The sequence below is a fragment of the Schistocerca serialis genome, chromosome 9 (genome assembly GCF_023864345.2).
Source record: "Schistocerca serialis cubense isolate TAMUIC-IGC-003099 chromosome 9, iqSchSeri2.2, whole genome shotgun sequence".
NCBI lineage: Eukaryota > Metazoa > Arthropoda > Insecta > Orthoptera > Acrididae > Schistocerca > Schistocerca serialis.
Window position 1 is genome coordinate 324665937 of NC_064646.1, and position 25573 is coordinate 324691509.

A 25573-nucleotide genomic window follows, 5' to 3' on the forward strand; every position below is an offset into this window, starting at 1 on the left:
ATCTTCCTGCTTCCCACTGTTGAAGAGTAATTCGGGGATGGCAATTGCATCTTTCAACACGATCAAGCACCTCTTCATAATGCACAGCCTCTGGCGGAACATTTTAAGATACATGTCTGCAGTCATTGTCCCATCAAACAAATTAGGGCCTATCACTTCTTTACTCCATATACCAGCCCGAACTAGCTTTGGGAATATTTAACTTCTCAATAACAAGTCCTGAATTTTCAAAAGACCAATACACAGAACTGTATTTATTAATTCTTCCATTTAATTAAAGACCTGCTTCAGACTACGGGACTGTTTTGTAAAAGTTATGATCACTTTCACTGCAGATCACATACAGCTCAAAGAATTCATGTCTTCGATAAAGATCATTCCTGTTTAGGGTAGGTAGTAATTTATCTTTATGGGGGCTTCAGATATAGTATTTTTGACTTTCTCCTTATACTTTATAGGAACTACAGCTCGTTTGAAGCTCTTCTTGCAGATTTCTTGGGAAATTTAATGAAGACCTGTGCATGTTGCAGATTTTCTTCGGTAGTTACTAATTTTAGACAGTCACCTCAAACCTTTGATTTAATTTGTAGGTAGCTTGCCTACTTGGTGGCTGTGTATGCAGGAACTTTTCAACAAAAGGTTGACTTACGGTGCGATGCAATTTCCATCAAGGTTCCATCACATCTATGAAGCAAACAAGCCCTGTTCGAAGAACAATTTTCTGTTCATCATGTACACCTTTCATGCTTACAAAGAATGCACAAGTGATTCCAAGGCTCAGATTGTCAGTTGTTACTAATGAACCAGTTCTGCCATCATCACTCTTCAAACAAATTTCACTGCACAAAGGTTTCTAAAGTTATCGATGTGGAATATATTAATTACCTGATTACAATTTAACTGAGTTTCAATATTACTTGATCACACATGTTGGGAGAAAAATTATTTGTACGAACTTTCCAGACTTCTTCAAATTCAGAACCAGAGTGCAGTGAAGACTATGATAAGGTGCATGGTTATCAAACAATATTTCTACCACATTCATAAAAATCATCTTAAACACCAACACTTCATGTTATTTGTGTCTAATGCTTATAACTTTTCTGATAATACACTGATATGTGGACACCGTAAATGGTAGCTAAAAATACAGCACAATTACACAACTACTGATTCATAAAGCATCAAAGCACATGTTGCACACATGTATTCTGAGATAGATAATCACCTGCGTGAAAATGTTCCCCAAATGTCAAGTCCCTTGCCCTTTTCTGCTGGTAGCCAGTTAGCTTTGGGAGGTGAATACATAACTGGTGCAGAGGCAAAACCAAATATGTCACCAAGGAGACCAGTTGTTGATTGAGAAACTGGAGCAGCAGTTGCAGCAGCAGTGGCAGCCGCAGGAGCGGCATTATTGGTAACATCACCACCCAACTGGAAAAAAAAAAAAAGGTCCTTCAGTCAATTAATAATGAAAAAAAGTAAAGTTGAGTCTTTGGGAGGATATTTACTTTTTGTATACTAAGGAATATTGTTTTTAAATAAGGCACAACTATTGTGTAATACACTACACTGATGCGGCAGACGTAGGTCCTAGCTACATAATAATTCATCACCTATTTTCATTATACAAGACCAACTGTTCATACTACAGTTTACTATGTGTCCTTAATGGAGTAGCCAAGGTTAACAGTGATAACTGTTTCAGCAGGCACAACAGCACCTATCTGAATATGCAAGCAAACAGGTGGTAACACAGAAAGACTTCTTGCTTAAGCAATATTACTGTAAAGCAACCTTACCTGTTGGGACATAGCAAATTGCAGCTTAACGCACTGGTTACATTTCCTGCTCCCAAGAATAAGCCCCCCCCTCCCCCATTCCACATCTGAGGCGGGTGCACATGCAATATACTGTAATTACATACACACATTAATGGAGAGGTCTAGGAAAGCAGGTAGATTTCAGGAAAGTCACCCAGATCTGGGGGTCAGGGGAGACTTACGTACAGGATGAGAAGAAATGTGTGTGTTCTGCCCACTTGGTGATTAGATTTTTTACCTACCCAATTAAATTTTTTTTTTACCAATGATTGATTGTTTTCACTGTTACACTGTAAGTACAGGAATGTGTGAAAGTGTTATGTATGCAAAATCTCATTTAAAGTTATAGATCGATTGTTTATAGTTTTTCCTGGTTATTAACGCACAATTAGTTTTACTGGAAGTCTTGACAATTAGAAGATACAGGTAAATGCCATAACTTCAATATCATATAAGGAAAAAAACCTCGTGAGCTAAGACGCGGCAAGGTAGTTATTGTAATCTCTGATGCGGCAAGGTAGTTATTGTAATCTCTGATTGGCAAGCAGACACTCCTAACTTTTTGAGAACATATTTGGAGTAATCTTTAAGTAATTTTATTGCTGTATTTTTTGGGGAACAAAAACCACCACTCACTACTTAATTCAGAACGTATGGGTATCACGGCCAGGTAGCGCGCAAGAAATTTTGGGTCAGTGAACAGAATCGAAAGAAACATCTTCATTTTGAATAATTTAGAATCATGAAACATTTATTTCAAGAGGCATAATATACTCGTAAATTGATAAGTTATACTGTTTTATTTTTCCTACTATTTCCAACTATTCAATATGCCATATGAGTTTCAGACTAATCTTCGAAGGAAGCACTTTAATCACGAAATCCAGAAACAGATGGTCCCAGTATGCCAATATTGTTAATTTTTGAGAGCTGCATTATAAGTCCTGAAGATGGCATACTGAATCGCTGAAACTTGCAGCAAAAATAAAATAAGTCCTCAATTTGAATGGCTGTTTGACAAATTTCTTTGTTAAACAATCTTAATTCTGTCATCATATATACTGTCACTGTCTAAGCGAGGCAGCTCGTTTTCTATTATCGCAAAATAGGGGAGTGAGTTCCACAGACATGATACAGAAGCTGGGGTTGCTATCATTAAAAGAAAGAACTGTAACAAATGCCCAAACAGCAGGAGACTGGCATGCATTGATACTATGAAATAGTGCACTGACAATGGCTAGACACAATAATCAAAATCTAGATTTTCTGAATAAGACCTGCAAGAAAGGACAACTGATTGCTCTATCATTTGTAATTAAAACAAAAGCATTTTTTATTCAGGCAGATCTCCGTGAAATTACAATCACCAACTTTCGCCTCTGACTGCAAAAATATTTTGTTGGTACCCACCTACATAGGGAGAAATAGTTGTCTAATGCACAAACTAAGAGTTCACACAGAAAGATTAACGTGCTCTTTCCTTCTGCACGCCATTCAAGAGTGAAGTGGTAGAGAAATAGTTTGAGGGTGGTTCAATGAACCCTCTGACAGGCACGTAACTGTGAATTGAGTAATTGTGTACATGCAAATGTACATGACTAGTTTCATCATACTGAACTACTTCTCATATTTTATGTGTAACCAAAACCAATGAAGTAAATATCAACTTCACAGCATGTAACAGTGCTTTAGATGGATTTTACGAGCAAGACACCTATCAGTGATATGATAGATGGCATTACTCAAAATATACTTTTAGTATGGTCATAATGACACCTTAATTGATCCTGAATCATCCAGAGTGTTGCAACACGATATTTTTGGGACAAATTATCAGTAGGATGCTGAACACACTTTGCTGTGTCAGTGCCCAACAGAACAACAGAAGCTATCCCCATTCAGGCCACACCTACAGCAGGTGGCACCATCACTTCTAACTAATAACTGATCAACACCATCTGTCTTGCTGCAACGGTCAGCTTTGATGTTGTTGATTTGTTTACGAAAGTGCCACTCTGGAGCACATTGGTTCGATTTTCCCGCAAGACATCACATAGCTCTTCCATGCATGTCTCACCAAGAGCTATTTCATGTGGAATGGCGATTTCTATGAACAACTGGAAGGCGTCGCCATGGGTACTCCTCTTAGTCCAGTGGTAGCCAACTTCTTCATGGAACAATTCGAAGCACGGACACTGGACTTGGCGACTTGCAAACATAAGATGTGGTACAGATACGTCGATGATACTTTCGATGTGTGGAACCATGGTGAAGAACAGCTCGGTGAGCTCCTAAGACACTTGAACAGCCTCCATGGAAACATAAAATTTACCATGGAAGTAGAAAAGGACAAAAAACTGCAATTTCTAGATGTGCTGGTCACAAGGGATTGCAAAAGCCTGGGACACAGCGTATATCGAAAACCGACACACATGGACCGATACCTGCTCAAACTATCAAACCACCACATGAGCCAGAAAAAGAGGCAGGATTAATACGCTTGTAACGCAAGCAGGACGAATATGTGAGCCGCAGCACCTCAGATGCAAAATCCATCAACTGGAAAATGTTCTGAGGAGCAATGGGTACTCCACAAATTATATTAGAAGTGTAACAGAGCCAAACACTCGAAGTAAGGAATCAGAAAAAGAAATGTTGGGTACGACCTTTCTGCCATACATTCCCAGAGTGACCGACAGAATCAGCCGTATATTGCACAAACATGGTGTAAAGATGATTTTCAAACTTACAAGGAAGAGAGTGTCTTAGATCGGCAAAGGAGAAAAGGGATCCACTTGCAATGTCGGGAATATACCGTATACCATGGACATGCAGAAAATTTTTTGTCGGAATGATTGGACGATTAATCAACACCAGGATCAAAGAACGTAAGTGACACTGCAGGTTCGGGCAGGTGGAGAAATCGGTCATGGCAGAGCACGCACTGTATGAGACCGGCCACATAATAATATTCGCCAACACGGAAGTTCTGGCTGCAGAGAAGCACTATCACACGTGCTTGTTCAGAGAAGCTGTAGAAATGCAAAAACACGCAAACAGCTTCAACAAGAAAGAGGAAAGTCTTAAGGTAAACGGATCCTGGCTTCCTGTACTGCAGCAAACGACTGTTGCAGGTAGCAAGAGGAGAACCGCACCAGAAACGATCGCAGAGAAGCCCTCGGACGTTGGTGCACCAAGTACATATAGTCTGCAGCTGCGAGCTCGGCTCCAGTTCACCACCGGCAATGGAGGGTGAAGCTTTGACAATGCCAGCCACTCAAGCTGGCGAAATGTCAGTAAAGTCATTAGATGAACTTCGGCCGAAGAACCCGAGACAGAATCCAATAGGCAGTTTGTCAAAAACTCAGAAGTTTCAGTAGCACAAGAAATTGCATCAGAGAAGACACACACAACACTGTTGATGCAATCTAATGGAGACAGGACAAAGGTGTGAGAGCAGAGGTATACAACAAACAATTGCCAGCTGGCCCTTTAGAAGGCCCAACGTAACAACTGATTCATCAGGTGGTAGTGACAAGAAGTGACAGGATAACTGAAAGTTATCTCTGTCACAAAGAGTATCATATAGTGGCCAAAGTAATAAAACCAAAACTGGAGGGGGAGGAGAACAGATTGTAAGGCTGATAGCCGAGAAGGTGCCACGGGTGGCACTAAAGTGGATAGGGGTATTGCTACTGAAGAGGTACAGAACAATGTCAGACAGAAATTTGACAGTCAGAAGGTCCCTATCAGATATTTTGGTACTTCCAATCCCACAGGGGGCGGAGGGGGGGGGGGGGGGGTTTGTGCGCATTAAAATCCCAATGTAAGGTAAGTGGGGGTGGGGTTATTCAGGAGGCCATATCAACATACTTTAGTGTCCAACCCATGGCTAAATAAATAAATATTGCCAATAGTAACTGTTGAGATTGTTTGCAATCCTACTGCTATTCCTTCCAATGTGGTATGGAGGAGAATGCAATCACTGACATCTGCACAAACCAATATACAGGCCCCTCCAAAAGGCCCCCCTCAACTGCAGTTCACTTATGACAGAATGCACACTGACATTAAAGAGTTGAAGAATGGTCATCAGTTTAATACATTTCTTTTTAGAACAACACAGATCAGAAGGACATCAGCTGTTGCAGTAATATCCATTACAGTCCATTTAACTTTGCCAAGGGTGTCCTGGTTAGGTTTAAATGGGGCAAGAGGCTAAGTCATGCACTAGGATCACTGTCATTGGTTGGGGTGCAACAACAATGGTGACAGATTTGAAGTCCGACGGCATTGGAAATCTGGCACCTCCAGGGTCACCAAAGCAGCCCTCTACCCCCCCCCCCCCCCCTTCCTTCCTTTTTCTCTTACTTTAGGGGGTTGGAATTACACCAAGAGTGAAGAGGAGTGGACAGCCCTTGAGCTCTGGCAATGGTAGACTGGGGAGGAAGAGGATGCTTCTCTAGATTGGTGCAAAAAAATCAGGTCCTTTAACTGCTGCTGCTGCTGATGATGCAGGAACACAGCATGTTGCTCTCAATGGAGAGAAGTCTACAGGCGTTAAAGTAATCTCTGGTGTGCCACAGGGGAGTGTTATGGGACCATTGCTTTACACAATATATATAAATGACCTAATAGATAGTGTCAGAAGTTCCATGCGGCTTTTCGCGGATGATGCTGTAGTACACAGAGAAGTTGCAGCATTAGAAAATTGCAGCGAAACGCAGGAAGATCTGCAGCGGATAGGCACTAGGTGCAGGGAGTGGCAACTGACCCTTAACATAGAAAAATGTAATGTATTGCGAATACATAGAAAGAATGATCCTTTACTGTATGATTATATGATAGCAAAACAAACACTGGGAGTATGCGTACCGAATGATTTGAAGTGGAATGATCATATAAAATTGATTGTTGGTAAGGCGTGTGCCAGATTGAGATTCATTGGGAGAGTCCTTAGAAAATGTAGTCCATCAACAAAGGAGGTGGCTTACAAAACACTCGTTTGACCTATACTTGAGTATTGCTCATCAGTGTGGGATCCGTACCATGTCAGGTTGACAGAGGAGATAGAGAAGATCCAAAGAAGAGAGGCGCGTTTCAAGACAGGGTTATTTGGCAAGCGTGAGAGTGTTACAGAGATGTTTAGCAAATTCAAGTGGCAGACAATGCAAGATAGGTGCTCTGCATCGCGGTGTAGCTCGCTGTCCAGGTTTTGAAAGGGTGCGTTTCTGGATGAGATATCAAATATATTGCTTCTCCCTACTTACACCGCCCGAGGAGATCACGAGTTTAAAATTAGAGATGTTCGAGTGCGCACGGAGGCTTTCCGGCAGTTGTCGTTCCCGCAAACCATACGCGACTGGAACAGGAAAGGGAGGTAATGACAGTGGCACATAAAGTGCCCTCTGCAACACACTGTTGGGTGGCTTGTGGAGTATAAACATAGATGTAGAACCGTATAAGAGGGCATTCATCCCCCTTGGTTTAATTGACTTGCATGACTACCAGAGGTTAACATTGAGGGAATGGATGAAGTACGTACTTGAGGTACTGCCAATGACCTGGCCATTGTGCTGGCTAAAGTCGGCAGTACCAGGGATGAATATCCACTATCATACTTCTAAGATGAGAGGCAATTTGAGACCTAAATTTTCTGGATGTTACATTCCTTAACAAGGATAGCACACTTTGGGACTCAAGGATAGTGACTGCCTCTGCAATTCACACAAAAAGGCAGTTGCTCACATGGGAAGTTTTCACGAAGTGGCCCACCATAGTCTCTACAAATTGTATTTTTCATACAATGGGAGGGTATATGAAGCACTGGCATATAAAGCACTGCAACAGGATGTGCAATCAGCCTCATATCACACGGGCAGACAATGATTTTGACTTTCTCAGGAAACAAATCCCCTCTCAAAAGCAAGGATGAATGCTCTAGTGTCAACCTTTTTGTCTGAAGGACCTCGACACGTGCCTAATGTGAAGTCAGATTCTCATTTCTCCAAGTTTTTGCACAATTCCTCATCTGTCTGCAGCATTAAACCTTTGTGGAAAATTAAACCTTGTACTACGTTCAGGCTCTGATGAGGTGTTACAGTAACATGTACCTCATGATATATTAGCTACAAGAATAATGCTTATGACTAAGCAATATTTGATATTTTAATTAAAGTGGAAACATTTCATTATTTACTGAGAGGTGAGATTTCTCCAAATACACTTTCAGTATTCTCTGCATAGAACAGTGGTTTAGTAGACAGTCTCCTCCACCAGTTCAGGTACAAAATACGAACTGATGGGATAAAGTTTATGCAGATTGTTTGATTTAGCTTTCCTTCCACAATGTGGTCAAGGAGGAAAAGTTCGCAGTGTCTTAACAATCTACATTGCAAAATTCAATTGTACCTGAATGGACTGCCAGAACCTCACATCCACCAGGTAATAACTTTGGTCTTTCAATTGATACAAATATCTGCAATGGTACCACTACTCCTAACAAGTGCCACCCAGCAAGAGCAATGGTCCTCCCATTTGTATCTGATATGAGTTAATATACATCAAATATATTTTTGAAAACAAGACTACTGTTTAGATAACTCAAAATTCTTCTCCAAAAACTGAACTTTTAAATTTACATTAATAATTGAGAATTCTAACAAAATTAAACAAATAACAGTAAAAAGTTTCTCTTTGTATACATTAAAACTTAAGAATTTTGATCCTTTAGAGGCCAATACATTTCCATCGTGGCATTCAACTTTTCTTATACAATCCACTAGCCACTGACTTTTCCGTTACATTTGTAGTTACTATTACAACAACGAATACTATCAACATTTTTTGAATGCTTACCAAACTGTCCAGTCCACCACCCAGCAAATCAACTGATGGTGGTGCTGTAAACACATTTGTAGTTGTCTGTGCTGGTATTGCTGGAGCACTGATGTCCATACTGAGCAAGTCTCCAATCAGTGAATCCTGAGATGGAATGACAGCAGGCTGCTCCGTAGCTGCCACTTCCAGGACATTCTCATTCGAACCAGCTCTAAACAGATTGCATTGAAATACTTGTTAACGACAACTTCAATGTCACAGGACAAACTGGATGTCTGCCAAGTCAATCAGGCAAAGCAATGGCACATTAATATGCCTGTAAAATGGTACTAATCAAATGTGTCATACCCTAAAACAAATAAGCGAATGCAAAACCAAGCTGTATATTTCAAACAAATGGACATGGATATGGAAATGGAGAGACAGCTGTTGAACATAGAAACTAAGCTTCTCCTGTTCACATACCTTTGAAAACAAAACACTATAAACAGATTCTAATGTAATTGATCTGGTTTTCTCAGAGTGAGTGATTAGTAGAGTACATCCAGGTGTTCTGTTTCCATTTTCTGCACAATATTTTGACAACCAACACAGACTTTAGCACTGCAAATTTTGCTGTTATCTGTACTCACACCTGGGCTCTAAACATACTTTATTATTACTGGTCTCGTGCCACTGTTTATAGCAGACTTCGATTACCCGCACCCTCTATGCTCGTTTTTCACAGCTCACACTTGTGAAACAAATTCTCTCAGTATTTTCCAACTCTGGTGGATGAGCCAGATTAAACGTTATTTAAAATGAAACCTCAGTCTCCGATTATGAGATTTTTATGAAAGCTTTATTTCAATCGACTCCGTAATTATTCTGCCTCAAAAACTTGTCATTTGCATCACAATACTGGTCTAATTTCCTTTCATTTCATGATTACTGTATATAAATAAATAATCCACACCATCGAATAATTTTCACAACGTAACTTCAAGGGAGGGAGGGAGTCATGTATTGGCTTCAATTTGGTTTTATTTACAAAAGATTTTTTCTAACAATGACTGTATTGCCAGTTACATATACCACTGTACACCTTTACTTCTCATTGCCGCCAATTTGTATATGACACTTTATTCCCCTTTCTTGTTCACAATATTGTCAAGCGACATCTCAAAATAGACTGGTCTTTGATCCACGTTAGCAATTTGCGATAGTATGTAGGAATGTTCAATACACAAATCATCACATGGAGATGAAAAGTCACTACTGTTTCCTCTTAATCATCTGGAAGCCATCAACTGATGGTAGTTTACCTCAGGAAGCCTAACACATTTTGACTGAAAATCTTGATAGCTAGCCTTGGTTAGCTTTGAAACTGGTGATGCGTAGTTCTTTGGCAAAAGCTAATGCTTTGAGCTGGTACATTTCACTAGTCACCTCACATATATATCATCACTTCTGATCTACATAATCACAGAGCCTTTTTTTAAACTCTCGATGCTTTGCTTTTTGGCCATTAAATGACCAGTGATCACAGTTCAGACAGTACTTGCTCATATCTTACTTTCTTCCCGCTACGCAGTTTCCAATGTTCTCTGCTTCAATAATTTTTTATTTAGCTGTGTATGAGTGGTAACAGTAGCTTGTAGAATAATTAACATGTGGTTAATACTTAACTTGTAATGTGCTACTGACATGTCACATACTGAGGCTGCAATGCTGTTATATAATATATTGGTATCTTTTGTTGGAGGTGGAGCAGTACCTAGTTTATTACAATTAATCAGTGCACAAAAGTTTGTTTGTCCTTAAATTTGGAAAAAAATATGCATAATATTCGAGGGAGTACTTGGTGACAGATGATTTGCATGGCTGTTCTAGTCGTGTGTGTTGGCTATGCTCCCTGCATCTTTCCCCGTCTGTTCTGAGAGAGTGTCCACATGTAAGACATGCCACATTCACATGAAATGCTCTACACACCCAGCTTTCTGAGACTGTCTACTTCAGTACATCACTGATATCTCACCGGCCACAGCTGGAATGCCGAAGCGGAAACATGCTATCTAGCGCTTCTCACATTCACTTTTCCACTATCCGCAGCCCCCACAATTCATGGGTAGTTCTAGTAAAATTTATATACAAACCACCTTTACAATATTTAGGTTTCAGTCTGGATACTAGGCTGCTGGCTGAAAAGCAGCCATTGGTCAGGTCTGACAAACTTAGTGTTGATCTGAATCTTAAAGTATACACTCCCTGGTGCTTTGTCTTTGAGAATGAACACACAATATTCCTAATCTAACAGCACTTAGGTAGTACTCTGCATCGTAAGACTAGCTGCTGGGATAACTTAAGTTGTGCTGGGACTTCCAGGGTCCATGTCATGAGGTCTTAGGGTGGTAGCCTCCCGTATAACTCATGAAAGAGATTGAAAATTTTTGCACACTGCAATATCTGCTTTGGATGTCGATACAGAAGAAACTTATGAAATGCAAAACTGTTCACGGTAATTCCTTTAAAAGTTGCAGAAAACCACTCTCTGAGGGATGTTCATAAACCTTATTGCTGTTCCCTACACCCTTCCCTTTCTTTTAAGGCTAAAATCTGTAGACTACAACATTATCACTACTTCAGGTACGTTTAAAATTGTATAAGTCTACAAGCAATGTGTGACATACCTATCATTCTGTAGAATTACTTAATGTAAGGTAAGAACTAAATTACATGTGAGCAAGATCAAAATTTATTGCAAGGGCAGACATGGCATTAGTGAAAAAATTATTTTTGCATTTTGACAAGTTACATAATAATTTGAGTGTCAGTTTATCTATAGAACAGTTACTTGTACAGCTCTTTAAAAACTGTAATTTTTATTTCAAATGGATAAACTAGAATACAAAGCCAACATACAGTTCTCTGTTTGGGACAGTTTACTGTCACCTAAAATTCATTTGAATTTGTGAAGGTTTTAACAGTTAAGAAATGGATGGCTGAATTTCAAACAATTTTACTTCGTTTTCAGATGGTTCATATAAGAACTGTAACCAAAAATGGAACTATCAAGAAAGTATACAACATGACTGAACAAATGGTAAATTTTATGAAGCAGCTAATGTACCAAGAAGATTTGAAGAAATAATATGCTAGTTTTTACATCAGCATTACCTATCAGAAATATTAATGAAAGATTAATACATTCACCCATTTAGAATCAGTCACACGTAACTACGTTTTTGCCACTTTTGAGTTGTTAGTACCATAAGGTACACGGACTCAAGACCTAATTTACGATCAAACAAGTGTAACTATCTTCTGTGTCTTCCGTTTTAGTTGTCAATGTACCTACATTTTCCTAAAAATAGCAAGGATTAGACAGACGGAAGAGCTGATTCGCTTTTAGACCACATGACGTAGTGTTAACTAGTGAAACGAGACATCTCTTACATTTCTCTGATCCTACCAGAACTGTTAGAATTTACTTTTCCCACTATTTCTCTTTAGACACATTGTCGCCGTTGCTCTGTGACTACAATGAAATGCGACTTCCTGGCAAGGAAGATATATATTGTTTCAGTTTTGAATGAGTTTACAAGCAAGTAGGAGCACTATGGAGCCCAGAGGAAGGAGGATGGTGAAAATGCGCCTGGACAAGGAACAGAATTTAATGGAATCTTGTAAGTATTAGAAACTACTTCTCAGTGTATATATTTCAGTAGTTAGTACTATAATAGTAATTACTATTACTATTACTATTATTGCTATTACTGCTGTCATCGTCACCACCACCACCACCACCACCACCACCAGATGATCCGTCCTATAAACTGGACAACACTACAGATTCCGGTGAGTAAATGAACAATTACTAGATGCTACAGCAGTTCCACTTAATTTTCTTTTCCCTTCCTCTGAATACCTGACATATTATTGTTACAGACAGCAGTGTTGAACATGGAACATCCCTTGTACAGAATGTCACAAAAACTGCTGAGGATGGAACTAGAGCACAGGAAATCATCATAATCAGGACAGGGAAATTGTAGATGACAATGATGGTATCTAGAGTAGTAACAAAGCAAGGAGATGAAAAAGAGTAGCAGTTAAAGAGAAATGGAAAAGAAATCAAAGAAAAATCAGTTGACAGCATGGAGGGGCACATATTTCTATGAAGAATTCCGAAGTTCCAGCAAGAAATTGGTAGCCAAAATATTGCTGTAAATGTCCGCGAGTGTGCAGCAGTAAGTTTACTGAGCAAGACAGACAAAATATCCACAGAGCCTACTGGGATCTTGGATCAGCTGAGCTACAAAGGCAGTACCTAAATAAATTAGTGGAAGAAGAAGAAAAACAAAGTGAGAGGACAAAATCTGATAACTCACGAAGGAAGAGGACCAAGAAATTCTATCTAATAAAAGGATCTGATACAGTTCAAGTGTGTGTGCACTTTTTCCTCAAGACTGACATTTCTGAAACCTTTGTAAAAAATTCTATTAAAAAAGAAATGAACATTGTGTAATTGAGAAAGGGCGAAGAGGGAGTCATCAGTCAGGTAGAAGGAGACCAGAAAAAAGTAAAGAGGCTGTAAGGAAACACATTAAGAGTTTTCCTACCCTTCCCTCTCATTACAAGAGGAAAGAATGTACAGCAGATTATTTACCTGCCGATATGTGTATTAAGATATTGTATCGGTTATATCGAGAACAATGCTATGAGGAAGGAAAGACAGTCGAGAAATTATGGCTGTATAGGGAGATATTCACCAAGGCATTTAATCTGAAATTCCACACGCCATGAAAAGCTATGTGTGATGAATGTTTAGTTTTCACACCTTTTGGCTGAGGAAAATGAAGACAAAAATTTTAAAAGGGAACAGGAAGAGCATTTGAAAAGGAAAGAAATGGAAAGGAAATTTAAGAACATTAATAAACAAAATGCAAGAAAAGGTGAATCTTTGCTAGCTGAATTTGACTTTCAAGCAGTGCTTCACTGCCCTAAAGGGAATACAAAGGCACCATTCTATAAGAGAAAGCTCTCCGTAGTTCTTAATGTAGGAGAATGCAAAATCAATTGCTGCATGTGGGACGAGACAACAGCAAAAAGGGGGGTCCATAGAGGTGGCTTCATATCTGTGGGATTTTTTGAAAAATCATGCACAAGGAAAGCTGATGACCTTGTTTTCTGATACATATGGGGGTCAGACTAGGAATGCCAATATGAGCACTGTGTGTTTGCATGCAGTGAATACACTGGACATTCTAGCTATCGACCAATTCTTTTTTGTGCCTGGACATTGACAAATGGAAGTATATTGGCACATGCGAGCATTGAAAGAAAAAGTAAATATGTGGCTGTTTTTGATCCCATTGGCTGGTATACAATTGTAAGAACAACCTCCATCAAGTACTGAGTGACAAATGGATAACACTCAAATTTTAGATTTCAACCAGCTTCAGAAGAGAATAATTCGGAATAGGAAAACTGCCAAGAATCGAGAAAACAGTGAAATGGTTTAAGATTGTTTGGATGCAATATAGGAAGGATCAGCCTGACATGTTTTTCAAGCATTCCTACAATGATTGTGACTTTCAAGTTTTTCACACCAAGAAAAGACTTGGCCTAAAAAATTCTTCGAATTCAGAGCCTGAAGACAAAACTCTGTGCCCAGGATATGACAGTGCTCTCTGCATAAGCAAAGGAAAGAAAAATGTCATATCTATGTAATAAGGGTATTATAACTCCTTGGTATCACATATTATATCAAAAACTCAATGCTGCTAAAGATTTAGAAAATGAGGAAAATGTGGAAGAATCACAGGAATAGACTTCATGTTTATTTTCTGCTTTTTGTCTCCTTTATTATTGTTGTTAGTTCATCACCTTAGCTGTTTCATGTAAACCACTAATTTTGGCTCGTTTAAATGTAAGTGTTGTATTGTTTTTGAAACAGCAATCCACAAACAGACAAGCAAGTGTGAGGGAGCACTGTGTTTCGTTAAAATTATTTTTCCTATGTTATGTGAAGATTACAAAACAAGAACATTATTTCTGTTACCTGTAAATTATTTATTGGATGTTCAATGTCACTGCAGACAAATAACGCAAAGTGAAAATAATAATGGCTTTTATGTATTCATCATAGACTGAAGATAAACTTCCTGAGAAACAGTTCTCTTGCTTACAGCACTCACTGAATAGCAATGACACATTCCCATAGCTTGTTGCAGGTGTTCTGTATTTATGAAGGCGTTAATAACACAACTGCAGTAATATTTAATATGATAGTATTGCTTAAAGCTGCATATTATTTGTTTGACGTTCATATGTTATACAGCAGCAACCATTAAGTTCAGGATCGGACTATTGTAACTACGGCATAATTTCATTAGTCTATCGAATGACTAGAATATTTAACACCTAGTAGAAAACAACAGTTAAGTATACTTTTTATTTACCATAGAAAGGTTTGTGAAAGACTATTAGAAAGTACTCAGTTTTTTGGACAAAACACAAATTATCTCAAAACACTGTTTTTTGGAGTTACATTTCTTTGATCCTAAATAGACGAATTGTTGAACACTGACCAAATATCAATGTGAAATCTAACTTTGACCATTTAAAAAAACACACAATGACTGAGTGCCAATTTGTTATCATGGGTGAGTAGTGGGTGTATAATCACCCTATTCACCAGAATCAGAGTATTAACTTCCACACACTCCAACATCTACAGAAATTTGTGGCTGAAAATCATGTTTAGTCTAATGAAGAGGCTATGGCACTAAAAGAGGGGTACTTTACCTACTTTTCAAATAGGAACTATGTTAAAAGTATATATTTCAATAACATCAACTAACACTTTTTCACCCAGTCACTGCAACAAAATTATCTTATAAAATACTCCAAGTGTGACTACAACAAACTATTTTGCTATAGATAAATACAAACCTCGCAGGCAACATCTTGCGCACACCTGCTCCTCTTCCTTCAACAAAAGCATTGGGTGGTTTGTGATAGACAGATGCCAGGCTAGAAATATGACAGATTAATTCATCCAGCAATGTTGGTTCCAACAGATCTGTTTCTTCTGATATAAGTGGCTTTTCTGCGAGGACAACTTCTTTGGCTGCTGCAGGATCAGTTGAAAGCAAACGCCAATAAATAAAACCTCTGTCACGCAGATCTGGATTGTCAGAGTCTTGTGTAGCTAGACTCAAAACCTACAAGACAAGACTTACAATTAAAATAAAAGATTAGCATTACAGAGTATCCTCAAGCTATACACTGATACCATACCTGTTGCACTAATTCTTGTGTGTCAGTAGGTCGCTTTAAGAACAGTTTCACAATAGCTGTAAGTAACTGCAGTTGGACCTGAGTATTCTCATCATGGAATCCTTCCAGAAAGCTTTCCAAGAGTTCATCTGCATTGTCGATACGTTCTGCATACTCTCCAATAATCCATATCATGGACGCTCTAGATAAAATTACAAAAGTATTATTGAATTTTGTAATGTAACATCTGTAGATTTGTTTAGTATACCTATGGATAGAGTCAATTAATGAACAGTCCAAAAGACACACATAATACTGTAACATTAACTTTTATCCACTTCCAATGCCAAAATACTTAGGTTTCAAATAAGATAGAATCTGTATAGTTATGTGGTAGCCATGTAGCAATGTTTGAAGCTCTGAAATTCTACTGAAGTAATTAAAATTTGCATTCCCTTGATTTTTTTTAAACACTGTATTGCTTGTTGTGTGTTGCAACAGCTAAAGTATGTCGAACAGGGTAACACACAGCAGCACAGACGGTATACGTGACTCGTTTACTGCAAGGATCTCTCAGCATATGTAGCTGACAAAAGCTAGTGTTTTGGTACTTGCCCAATACAATGATTTCAGTGCACGTAAAGTGGCAGCCCTGTGCAGTGTCTGAACTTGCTGTGCCCAGAAGTAGGTAAAGCAGTGGTGCAACACCAGGCTAACTCATCAGATTTGAGGGTCGGACAGGAAAAGTGTTAACGCCTCAGCAAGAAAGTGTTGGTTGACATCTGCACGGAATGTCTGTTTTTAAATGCTCTTCACATCAACCATATGAATATTGTTGCAACTGCTACCCGTCTTTAGATATGAAAGCTTGACAAGCACATTCACTCAAAACACTTATTGAACCCGTTGACAATGTTCAGCTCTAATACCCTTATTGTCACTGCCCTACAGCTCAGGCCCTGTGAGAACGAAGCTCTAATACTTCTCAACACAGCTGAGCATTTACTTTAGTATGCATCTAGCTGTCTCACATTAGTGAACTCTCCCATAACAGGCACCTTTCCTCTATATTCAAACGATTTTCAGTAATGAAAGCATCATTTGGATAAATTAAAACCAAAGGCAAATCAGAAGATGAACAGTCATTTTCTCACATTTTAATTGCTGTTAGCAAAGTATGGTGAATTCAATTGTCTGGCTCTGTAGTTTCACACCTGCAGAATGCTGACATCACTGAGCTCTATTTACCTTGGATATAAGAGTGAAACAAACCATGACTTCCATTGTAAAACCATTTTCTATACTTTTCTTGCCGAGTGGAAGGTCATGGTATTTGGCAGTTTACCTTTTTATCTCTTTCGAATCATTATACATGCGCAACCAGAGTTTAATAAATATTGGCCAACAAAATTTAAATGTCTTATTCATACCCATTACGATGAATTGTTGAACTAGCCAGCATGCAAGTAATAGTCATTTGCATATACGATGTAGAACTGGAGAGTCCCGTCTTTGAGAATGCATTCATCCAAAACACCCTGGCCCAACCCAGGAACTATGGTGTCATAAGTTACAACTCTTTTACACCTTTGGTGTTTCTGGAGGCGACATTAATCAGCACTCAGCATGTGCAGAATGTTGTTACACCTATTCTTTTTCCGTTCTTGCAGCAGGAAGGTGATGTGTTGTTTGAACAAGATAATGCTCATCCACACACACTCCGTGAAACTCAATGTGCTCTACAACACGTGCAGCAACTTTTCTGCCCAGCACAACCTCTGTACATCTCTCCAATCAATGCCCTGTGGGATATGATGAGACGAGAAATGACTATTGCATCTTTTCAACCAACATTTAGAACTACGTTAACAGGTCAAGTAAGTGTGGCACAACATATCCCATCACGGTATTCTCCGTTTGTACGACCGACTGTATGACAGGGTCAGCATCAGCACTGCCATCTATGGAGGCTACACCATGTATTAATATGGGTGTTTACCACAGCAAGACTAATAGCTTCTTTGGACCATATCTAGCACTGCTGACTAAACAGCTGCAGGTTTCGTAACTGCTGTCTACATCATATACTTCTGTATAATTAACTATTATTAATTCGCAATACTGTATACTTTAAGTTTTGCTAGTATTATGATATATGGCCACTATAACATAAAATGGGCATTACTGAGTCTACAGCGTTGTCAAAATTTGTGACTTGGCTACATGTAGCACTTTCCATCTTCTGTGTGAACAGTTTTGTTTTGCTGACTTTTCCTGTAACTTTTCATGGCAATAACTTCTTTATATGGGCATTCAAAATGTCTGATTAATAATTTCGATATGTTGCCTGATCCTGGCTTGAAATGTCAGTTCATGGGTTATTTACAATTATGAATATCAATACACAAGTAACAGGTACTTCTTTATTTGTGTGTGTCTACTGTATTGTTTTATAAAATGTTAAATAGATAAAACAGTTGAAATTATTTTATGTAACTGGTGACATATGTCAAGGTGATTACCACACATTAAAATAAATATAATATGTGAAAATAAAATTTATGATGATTTGTTAAATAAATAAACAAATAAAAAAGTAAGTCTACTAGCAAAACTGTACTTTATGTTTAACAGGGAATGTACATTCAATAGCCTATTTGTTAAAAAATTGTTTACATACAAAAAAATAAATTGTAAAAAAATTAAAGGATATAACATACAGATTGTTAAAAGATTATAAATATGATGGTGCCTGTAACAATGTCTCAGGGCCAGACAGTTACATCTTAGTTCAGGTTCATCCTTTGTTCGTTCTTCTAACTGGCTATTTCTGTATCTCAGTTTGTTTTTTATTTTCCATTTTGGTTGAGGGAGTGTGTTGACAAATTCTTTTGTAATGAAGATCAGGATTTATGAGAAGCAAGAACTATTCTTAACTGAGTCTACATTTATGCACACAGATCCTGCACTATAATAGCAGTACTGTTTAATCAAGCACTCAGGCTTAATATTAATAGGATGGTTAGGGCAGGGCAGCAAGTGGCACATTTTAAGGTCAATTTGATACTTTATCAATGTCATAACACCCTGTGGTGGTCAAACCAACCAAAGTGTTGATAATAGTTAGTAGTATATACAGCTTACCTAGCCTCTGGTTCATCCAGTGTGTCCAAGTTTTCACACAAAGTTGAAATAATACTTTCATATTTATTGGGATACTTGCGGAAAATGTCCTTTATTACTACAATTGCTTCTTGTACAACATAGTTGACCTAGACAACACGTAAATGGTTACAAAAATATCAATGTATACAAACAACATTTCAGGCCAATACAGTGAAATATTTACCTTTGTTTGAATCAAATCAAGCAGTGTAGAAACGCATCTTTCAGCAGACTGTTCAACTTTTATAGCACATCGCCCTATTGCCCTGACAGCCTTACGAACAAAATCCACATCTACTTCAGTTGCATACCTATATCAAAAATATATTATTACTGAATTCTGTAATTTTACCATTCCTTCAGTTACATATGAAGGGGTCAGCGGAAGAAAGCAATAACACACAGGAGGGTATTTTCAATTGTTGTATGTTATATCTTTGGTTAAATTTAAAGACAGTAACATAAATACAACATGAAAAAATAATTTATACAGCAAAAAGCACTTTGTAACAGTAAATATGGAACTACAAGTTACCAGTTTGTGGGGCATTCTAAAACAGATAGCTTGAGCAGACTAGTTCTTACTAAATTGTGGATTAGCAGTTTCTTTTGCTGACCCCTTTGTATATCAACATGGAATACTCACTCCTTGAGTTCTGACAACACTTGAGCAATATTTGCCTGTGACGCAAGTCTTATCATGATGTCCAGCTTCTCCAGCTTAACATATATTGGGTCATTGTACTTCACAAAGAACACTTTCATTTCATGTTTTAATATATCAGGACGTTTCTGTACAATGAGGTTGATATTTCTAAGTGCAACATACTGGACCTGTATGTGAAAGTAAGAAGTGAGACAAATGTAAAAATAAAATAGCCCAAGTATATGAAGATATCTTAATGTACTATTACATAATTTATTCAGAAAGGACAAATAAAACTAAGCCAAGCCTAAATTTATTTACCAAGTTGCATTAAAGAAACAAAAATGCACAAAAAATAGCTCTAAAAACCATGGTCTTTTTCAACTGGTGAAAAAGAAAAGGACTGGAGGAAATTACATAACATGATGATGAAGTCAGCCAGGAGCCCAGAAACTATTACAAACCTACTGTTGGTTTGTTACATCAATATCCCAATGGTCACCCATTTCATTCCTCATCTTCCAGTTTTCATGGCTGAGATGTTACTCATGCTGGTATTCCATTACTTGTTTCTCCTCTGTTATAGTAGTATATTGTTTGCTCTAGGGTTCTTGCTCAAACTTCCTTTTCATCAAATAAAGCAACTCCTGCACCCAGAAGCTACATTTTCTTTCTTCTTTTGTTCACACACATCACTCTTCCATCGCCTGAATATAAGATTGTTCCTATGTGTAGCTGTGCCTGTCATTCATTTATCTGTGTTAGCTTCAGTTATATACTTCTGGAATTTGCTTTTGGAATCCATTAATGATTGAAGAAAAGCAGAAGCATTCACAGACTGCTTAAAGCACTGAAGAATCATTACAACTCGTCAGCTTTGGCAAGTGACAGTATCAACCAGTATGGTGACACACGTAATAAGTAACCATCACTAAGTACCCATAAAAATGTAGGTACCGCCTCAAAAAATAGAGCTTTTGGGTGCCAATGTTCTTGTTGTTGTTGACTTCTAATACTTTAAAAACTTGAAAAGGTCCAACTACAGGGACATATACAGGGTGATTACAGCTAAAGTTAATCTTTCGTAACACTGTATAAATAACACCACTGGTCAGAATGATGGCAAATTGCAACAGAATATTATTGGAAAAGGGGGAAAACGTATGGCAGAATAAAAAAAATAGTGTGAAAATTGATCAATAGATGGCACTGTATGTGTCAGAAAATGTAAATGAAAACACCTATTATGTGCACGACCTATTGAAGTTGGTATAAACACATCAGGTATATGGCTTTTCCTTCTTTCACATCTGCAATGTTCGCCATGACTGTCTCAATGCAGGATCGCGCTCTGCTTGTAGAGCTGTAGTACAAGAATGATGAGTGTGCACACATCGCTCTGCAGAAGTTCCAGACACTGAAGGGTTTTAAAAAAAAAAGGCACTGGTTCAATGACTGCCGTGGGTCTGGAGAAAATGATTTGGAAATTTGAAAAGACTGGTTCTTTTGGTGTGCAACCTGGTAGAGGGAGGAAACAAACTCATTCGGCATCAGTGGAAACAGAGGCTACAGCAATGCAGGAGGAGAAGAGTGGTGATTAGCAAACGTGTAGTGCACAGAGAATTGCCCGAACGTTGGACTTACCCGGGAGCACGGTGCGTAAAATCCTATGAACATCCTTCTTTGCTATCCATTCAAAATTACCCATGTGCACAAGCTGCTTCCTGTTGGCCTGCCAGCAAGAGAGATTTTTCCTTTAGAATTTCTTGCTTGCATGGAAGTGGACAATGATATAGCTGTGGAAGATTTTGTGGACAAAGCCCACTTCCATCTGAAAGGATATGTCAATACATAGAATTGTTGAATATGGGCAACAGAAAATCCACATGCAAATAAATCCATACCAGTTCATCCTAAGAAGGTCACTGACTGTTGCAGGTTTACGGTATCATTTATGATAGAGCCATATTTTTTTCGAAGAGAGAGATGCTTCCGGTCCTGTTACCTGTACTGACAATGGTAGCACAACCACATCATTCCAGCTCTCCAACAGCTTGGATGTGTGGGTGGGATCATTTTTATGCAATATGGCACACCTCCGCACATTGCAAATCCAGTTAAGCAGGTGCTGAAGCACCATTTCGAAAATGCTAGAATTATCAGCCGCCATTTCCCTATAGCCTGGCCATCGCGATCACCCGGTCTTAATCTGTGCGACTTCTGGTTATGAGGATATCTGAAAGATGTGTTCAGTGTTCCGATTGCAAACTTAGCTGAATTGAGGGTACGCATTGTGCAACACATTCTGAACATGACCCCGGAAACACTTCTACCAGTTGTGGAACACGCTATTTCTCGATTTCAACTTGTTTCAGAAAACGATTGACAGCATATTGAATATGTTTTGTGGCAGTCACACGGAAACTAAACATAGACTTTTATGCGGATTTTGGCCTCAGGACAATTAAAAATCGACTTTTCCCATCCGATGGGATATGGCCTTGCTGTGATGGATGGGCTTACGTAACTAACAGAGTCACACCTGTAAACCCATCCACACTGAGTAATACAGTTTGTTCAACGTCAAAGTCAGTCAGTGTCAGTTACACTGTCAGCAAGAGCGCACCGCTAGTTCCTGCTACTACTAAAGCGAGTACACCGTTCGCTTTTTACATATTTTTACGAGCTTCAAACAGGAGAAGTGCAGTAATGGATAGGTACTGGGATTGTTGTGTACAGATGCAAGCTGAGCTGGCGAACCTTCGCTCACAGCTTTAGGCTGCGTTGGCTTCTGTCACATAGCTTGAGGCTGCTGCCAGGGGGCGTCACTGGGGGATTGGATGCGGCGATGCGAGGGACGTCGAGGACGTCTCACGTGTCCTCTGATCGGTCCACTGCTGTGATGTCCCTGGGTACTGCCTGCACTGAGGTTGTCCCCTCACCCGATGTCGAGTGGGAGATCATTCCAAAGTCTGGCAGGCAGCAAATAACTTTCCGTGGAGCCGATCATAGGGCCTCCCCAGTTCGTTTGGCAAACAGGTTTTGGGCGTTATCAGTGGCTGACGGTGTCTGAGCTGAATGCAGTCGTCCGCCACGTTCTAGAGGAAGCTTCTCGGCCCGCAAGGTCTGGGCATTCACAGAGGGTGGGTTTGCTGGTAGTTAGGAGCTCCAACGTTAGGCGTGTAATGGGGACCCTTAGGAACATGACTGCCAAGGAGGTGAAGGAAGCCAGTGTGCATTCCGGGGGGAGTCATTCCAGATGTGGAAAGGGTGCGTCCGGATGCCATGAAGAGTACAGGGTGCAGCCAACTGCAGGTGGTGGCTCATTTCGGTACCAATGACGTGTGTGGCTTTGGATCGGAGCAGATTCTGTCTGGTTTCGGGTGGCTAGCAGAAATGGTAAAGACTGCCAGTCTCACTTCCGAGATTAAGGTGGAGCTCACCATCTGCAGCATTGTCGATAGAACCAACTGTGGTCTTTTGGTGCAGAGCCGAGTGGAGGGCCTGATTCAGAGGCTCAGGCAGTTCTGTGACCGTGTAGGCTGCAGATTCCTTGACTTGTGCTATTGGGTGGTGGGTTTACGGGTTCCGCTTAATAGGTCAGGAGTCCACTACACACAGGAGGCGGCTACACAGGTAGCGGGGGCCATGTGGAAGGGACTGGGTGGTTTTTTAGGTTAGAGGGTCTCAGGGAACCACAGAAGGGGCATCCGTCAGAAAGTGGGCAGGTAAAACACAGTAAGGTAGTTGTAGAAACGATTGGTATTGTAGATTTAAATTGTCTTAGCTGAGTTGGGAAAGAACCAGAGCTCCAAGTCCTAATAGAAAGCACTGAAGCTCAAATGGTTGTAGGTACAGAGCTGGCTAAAGCCGCAAATACGTTCAGGCGAAATTTTTTCAAACAATCTAACAGTGTTCAGAAAGGATAGATTAAATACAGTTGGTGGTGGAGTATTTATTGCTGTCAGAGGTAGTTTGCCTTGTAGCAAAATTGAAGTAGATAGTTCATGTGAAATAGTATGGGTAGAGGTTATACCTGACAATTGGACTGACAGAAAGTCATTGAGCAAAACAGAAGTAATATCCGATGTTCCCCAAGGAAGTGTTATAGGCCCTCTATTGTTCCTGATCTATATTAACGACATAGGAGACAATCTGAGTAGCCATCTTAGACTGTTTGCAGATGATGCTGTCATTTACCGTCTTGTAAAGTCATCAGATGATCAAAAAACTTGCAAAATGATTTAGATAAGATATCTGTATGGTGCGAAAAGTGGCAATTGACCCTGAATCAAGAAGCTGAAATCTCAAATGTATAGCAGTCTTTCTATGACCAAATGTCTTGTTAATATGGTAAGCAGCAATCTATCCCTTTTATAATACTGTCACTGTTCCATTCCGGATTTTCAATTTTTTGACATTACAGTTTGCAACATGACATTTTCCCTTTCAAATTATTATCTCTAGAAATTTTATAACTTTTGTTTGTTGACAAATGCAAAGTGAACAAAGGTGTTATCCTCTTTCTCAATCCTCATCCCTTCTATAACTGGGGCAAACATCAAGAGAAGACAACAGAGAGGTATGAAATATTTATTGCCACAGGAAGTTCTACTGAGAATATACAATTAATGATTTTTGGCTCCTGCTGTGAACGTGTCATCATCAAAACATTTACTGGGAGGTAAACCAGCACATTTTTTTTTTTCAAAGCTAGGAATTTCAGTACTCTCCTCAAAACAATCTTATTTTCAAAGTAATGTCCATTATTCTTAATACGTTTGTCCAACTAGTAAGTCTGAAGACAGAAAAATGTGGTTTTTTTTTATTTAGTTATAGTGACAGCCAAATAGATCCTCCCTCATTTATTTCCTTATTATTACTGTGCTTTGTGGTCATCAGCCTAGCACCACAACTCTTCACCTGTAAAGCTTTTGAAAAATAACAGTCAGCACAGCATTATTTCCAGTTGATACTTGGAATTTTTTGCTGATCAGTTAAAATCAGATACACAAATCTGGGAAGAAACACCATTGTGTCCAAATGTTTGCTTAAAATTCAGTGACATCACTGAAATTGCAATCAAGTCAGCTCCATCACGTGTTTAATGGATGTTCGTGCCACCTGTTCCCTGAATCAGACTGTCCCAGCACAATATTTCTCATCTTTGCCCACTGTAGGAGAGGGTCTACACTCCTTTTGCCTGACCATTTCAGGGAGCTATGTAGCTGCTGGTAGTTTATGGCCACTCAAAATTCACAATTTTTCTCACCATTTTCGTTTGCACGGACAGTTTCTGGACATGAAGAACCAAATTTGTCTTCAATTGACATGTTGCAGTTTTTAAAACATGAAAATCACTTTGCACTTCTCATTGAGTAATCTCTGTAAACTGTTTGCAACATTACAATGGGTTGCACAGAATTTTTCCCCAAATAGAAAGCAAATATTCACAACCACATATCATTCACTTGCATTTGCTATATAAAAAAAAAAAAAAAAAAAAAAAAAAAAAAAAAAAAAAAAAAAAAAAAAGAGGAGAGAGCAAAACAGCAGCAGTGAAGGAAGGAAAAAATTAATAAAGTCAGAAGAAACCTTTCCACAGGAAGCCTGGGGTACTGTTGGACTCACAAGACAACTGTGTGATCCACCCTTGGCGAGAGAAATTCATACAATGCAAGCTATGCTCCGGGCGATGTTCTTCTGGGGACTTGAGTACTCTCTCATATATCAAACTAGAAGCTGGATATCTCTACCCTGAGAAATGTGCACCCATGTATCACAAGCTGGGATGATTTCCAAACCCTTTTCCTCGAATTTTGCAAAGCTCTTACCT

General features: G+C 39.1%; 1 protein-coding gene across 1 annotated transcript in view; it reads right to left on the reverse strand.

The window, feature by feature from the left end:
* The window catches only part of LOC126418772 (AP-1 complex subunit beta-1), a 54712-nt gene that overhangs the window by 16600 nt on the left and 12539 nt on the right, over nt 1-25573 (reverse strand). The window contains exons 7-13 of the mRNA XM_050085699.1: nt 19738-19925; nt 19276-19402; nt 19071-19198; nt 15948-16128; nt 15600-15871; nt 8682-8874; nt 1229-1434 (exon numbers count right to left, since the gene is read on the reverse strand). Coding sequence (XP_049941656.1) covers nt 1229-1434; nt 8682-8874; nt 15600-15871; nt 15948-16128; nt 19071-19198; nt 19276-19402; nt 19738-19925 — 1295 coding nt within the window. The remainder of the gene's footprint in view (nt 1-1228; nt 1435-8681; nt 8875-15599; nt 15872-15947; nt 16129-19070; nt 19199-19275; nt 19403-19737; nt 19926-25573) is intronic.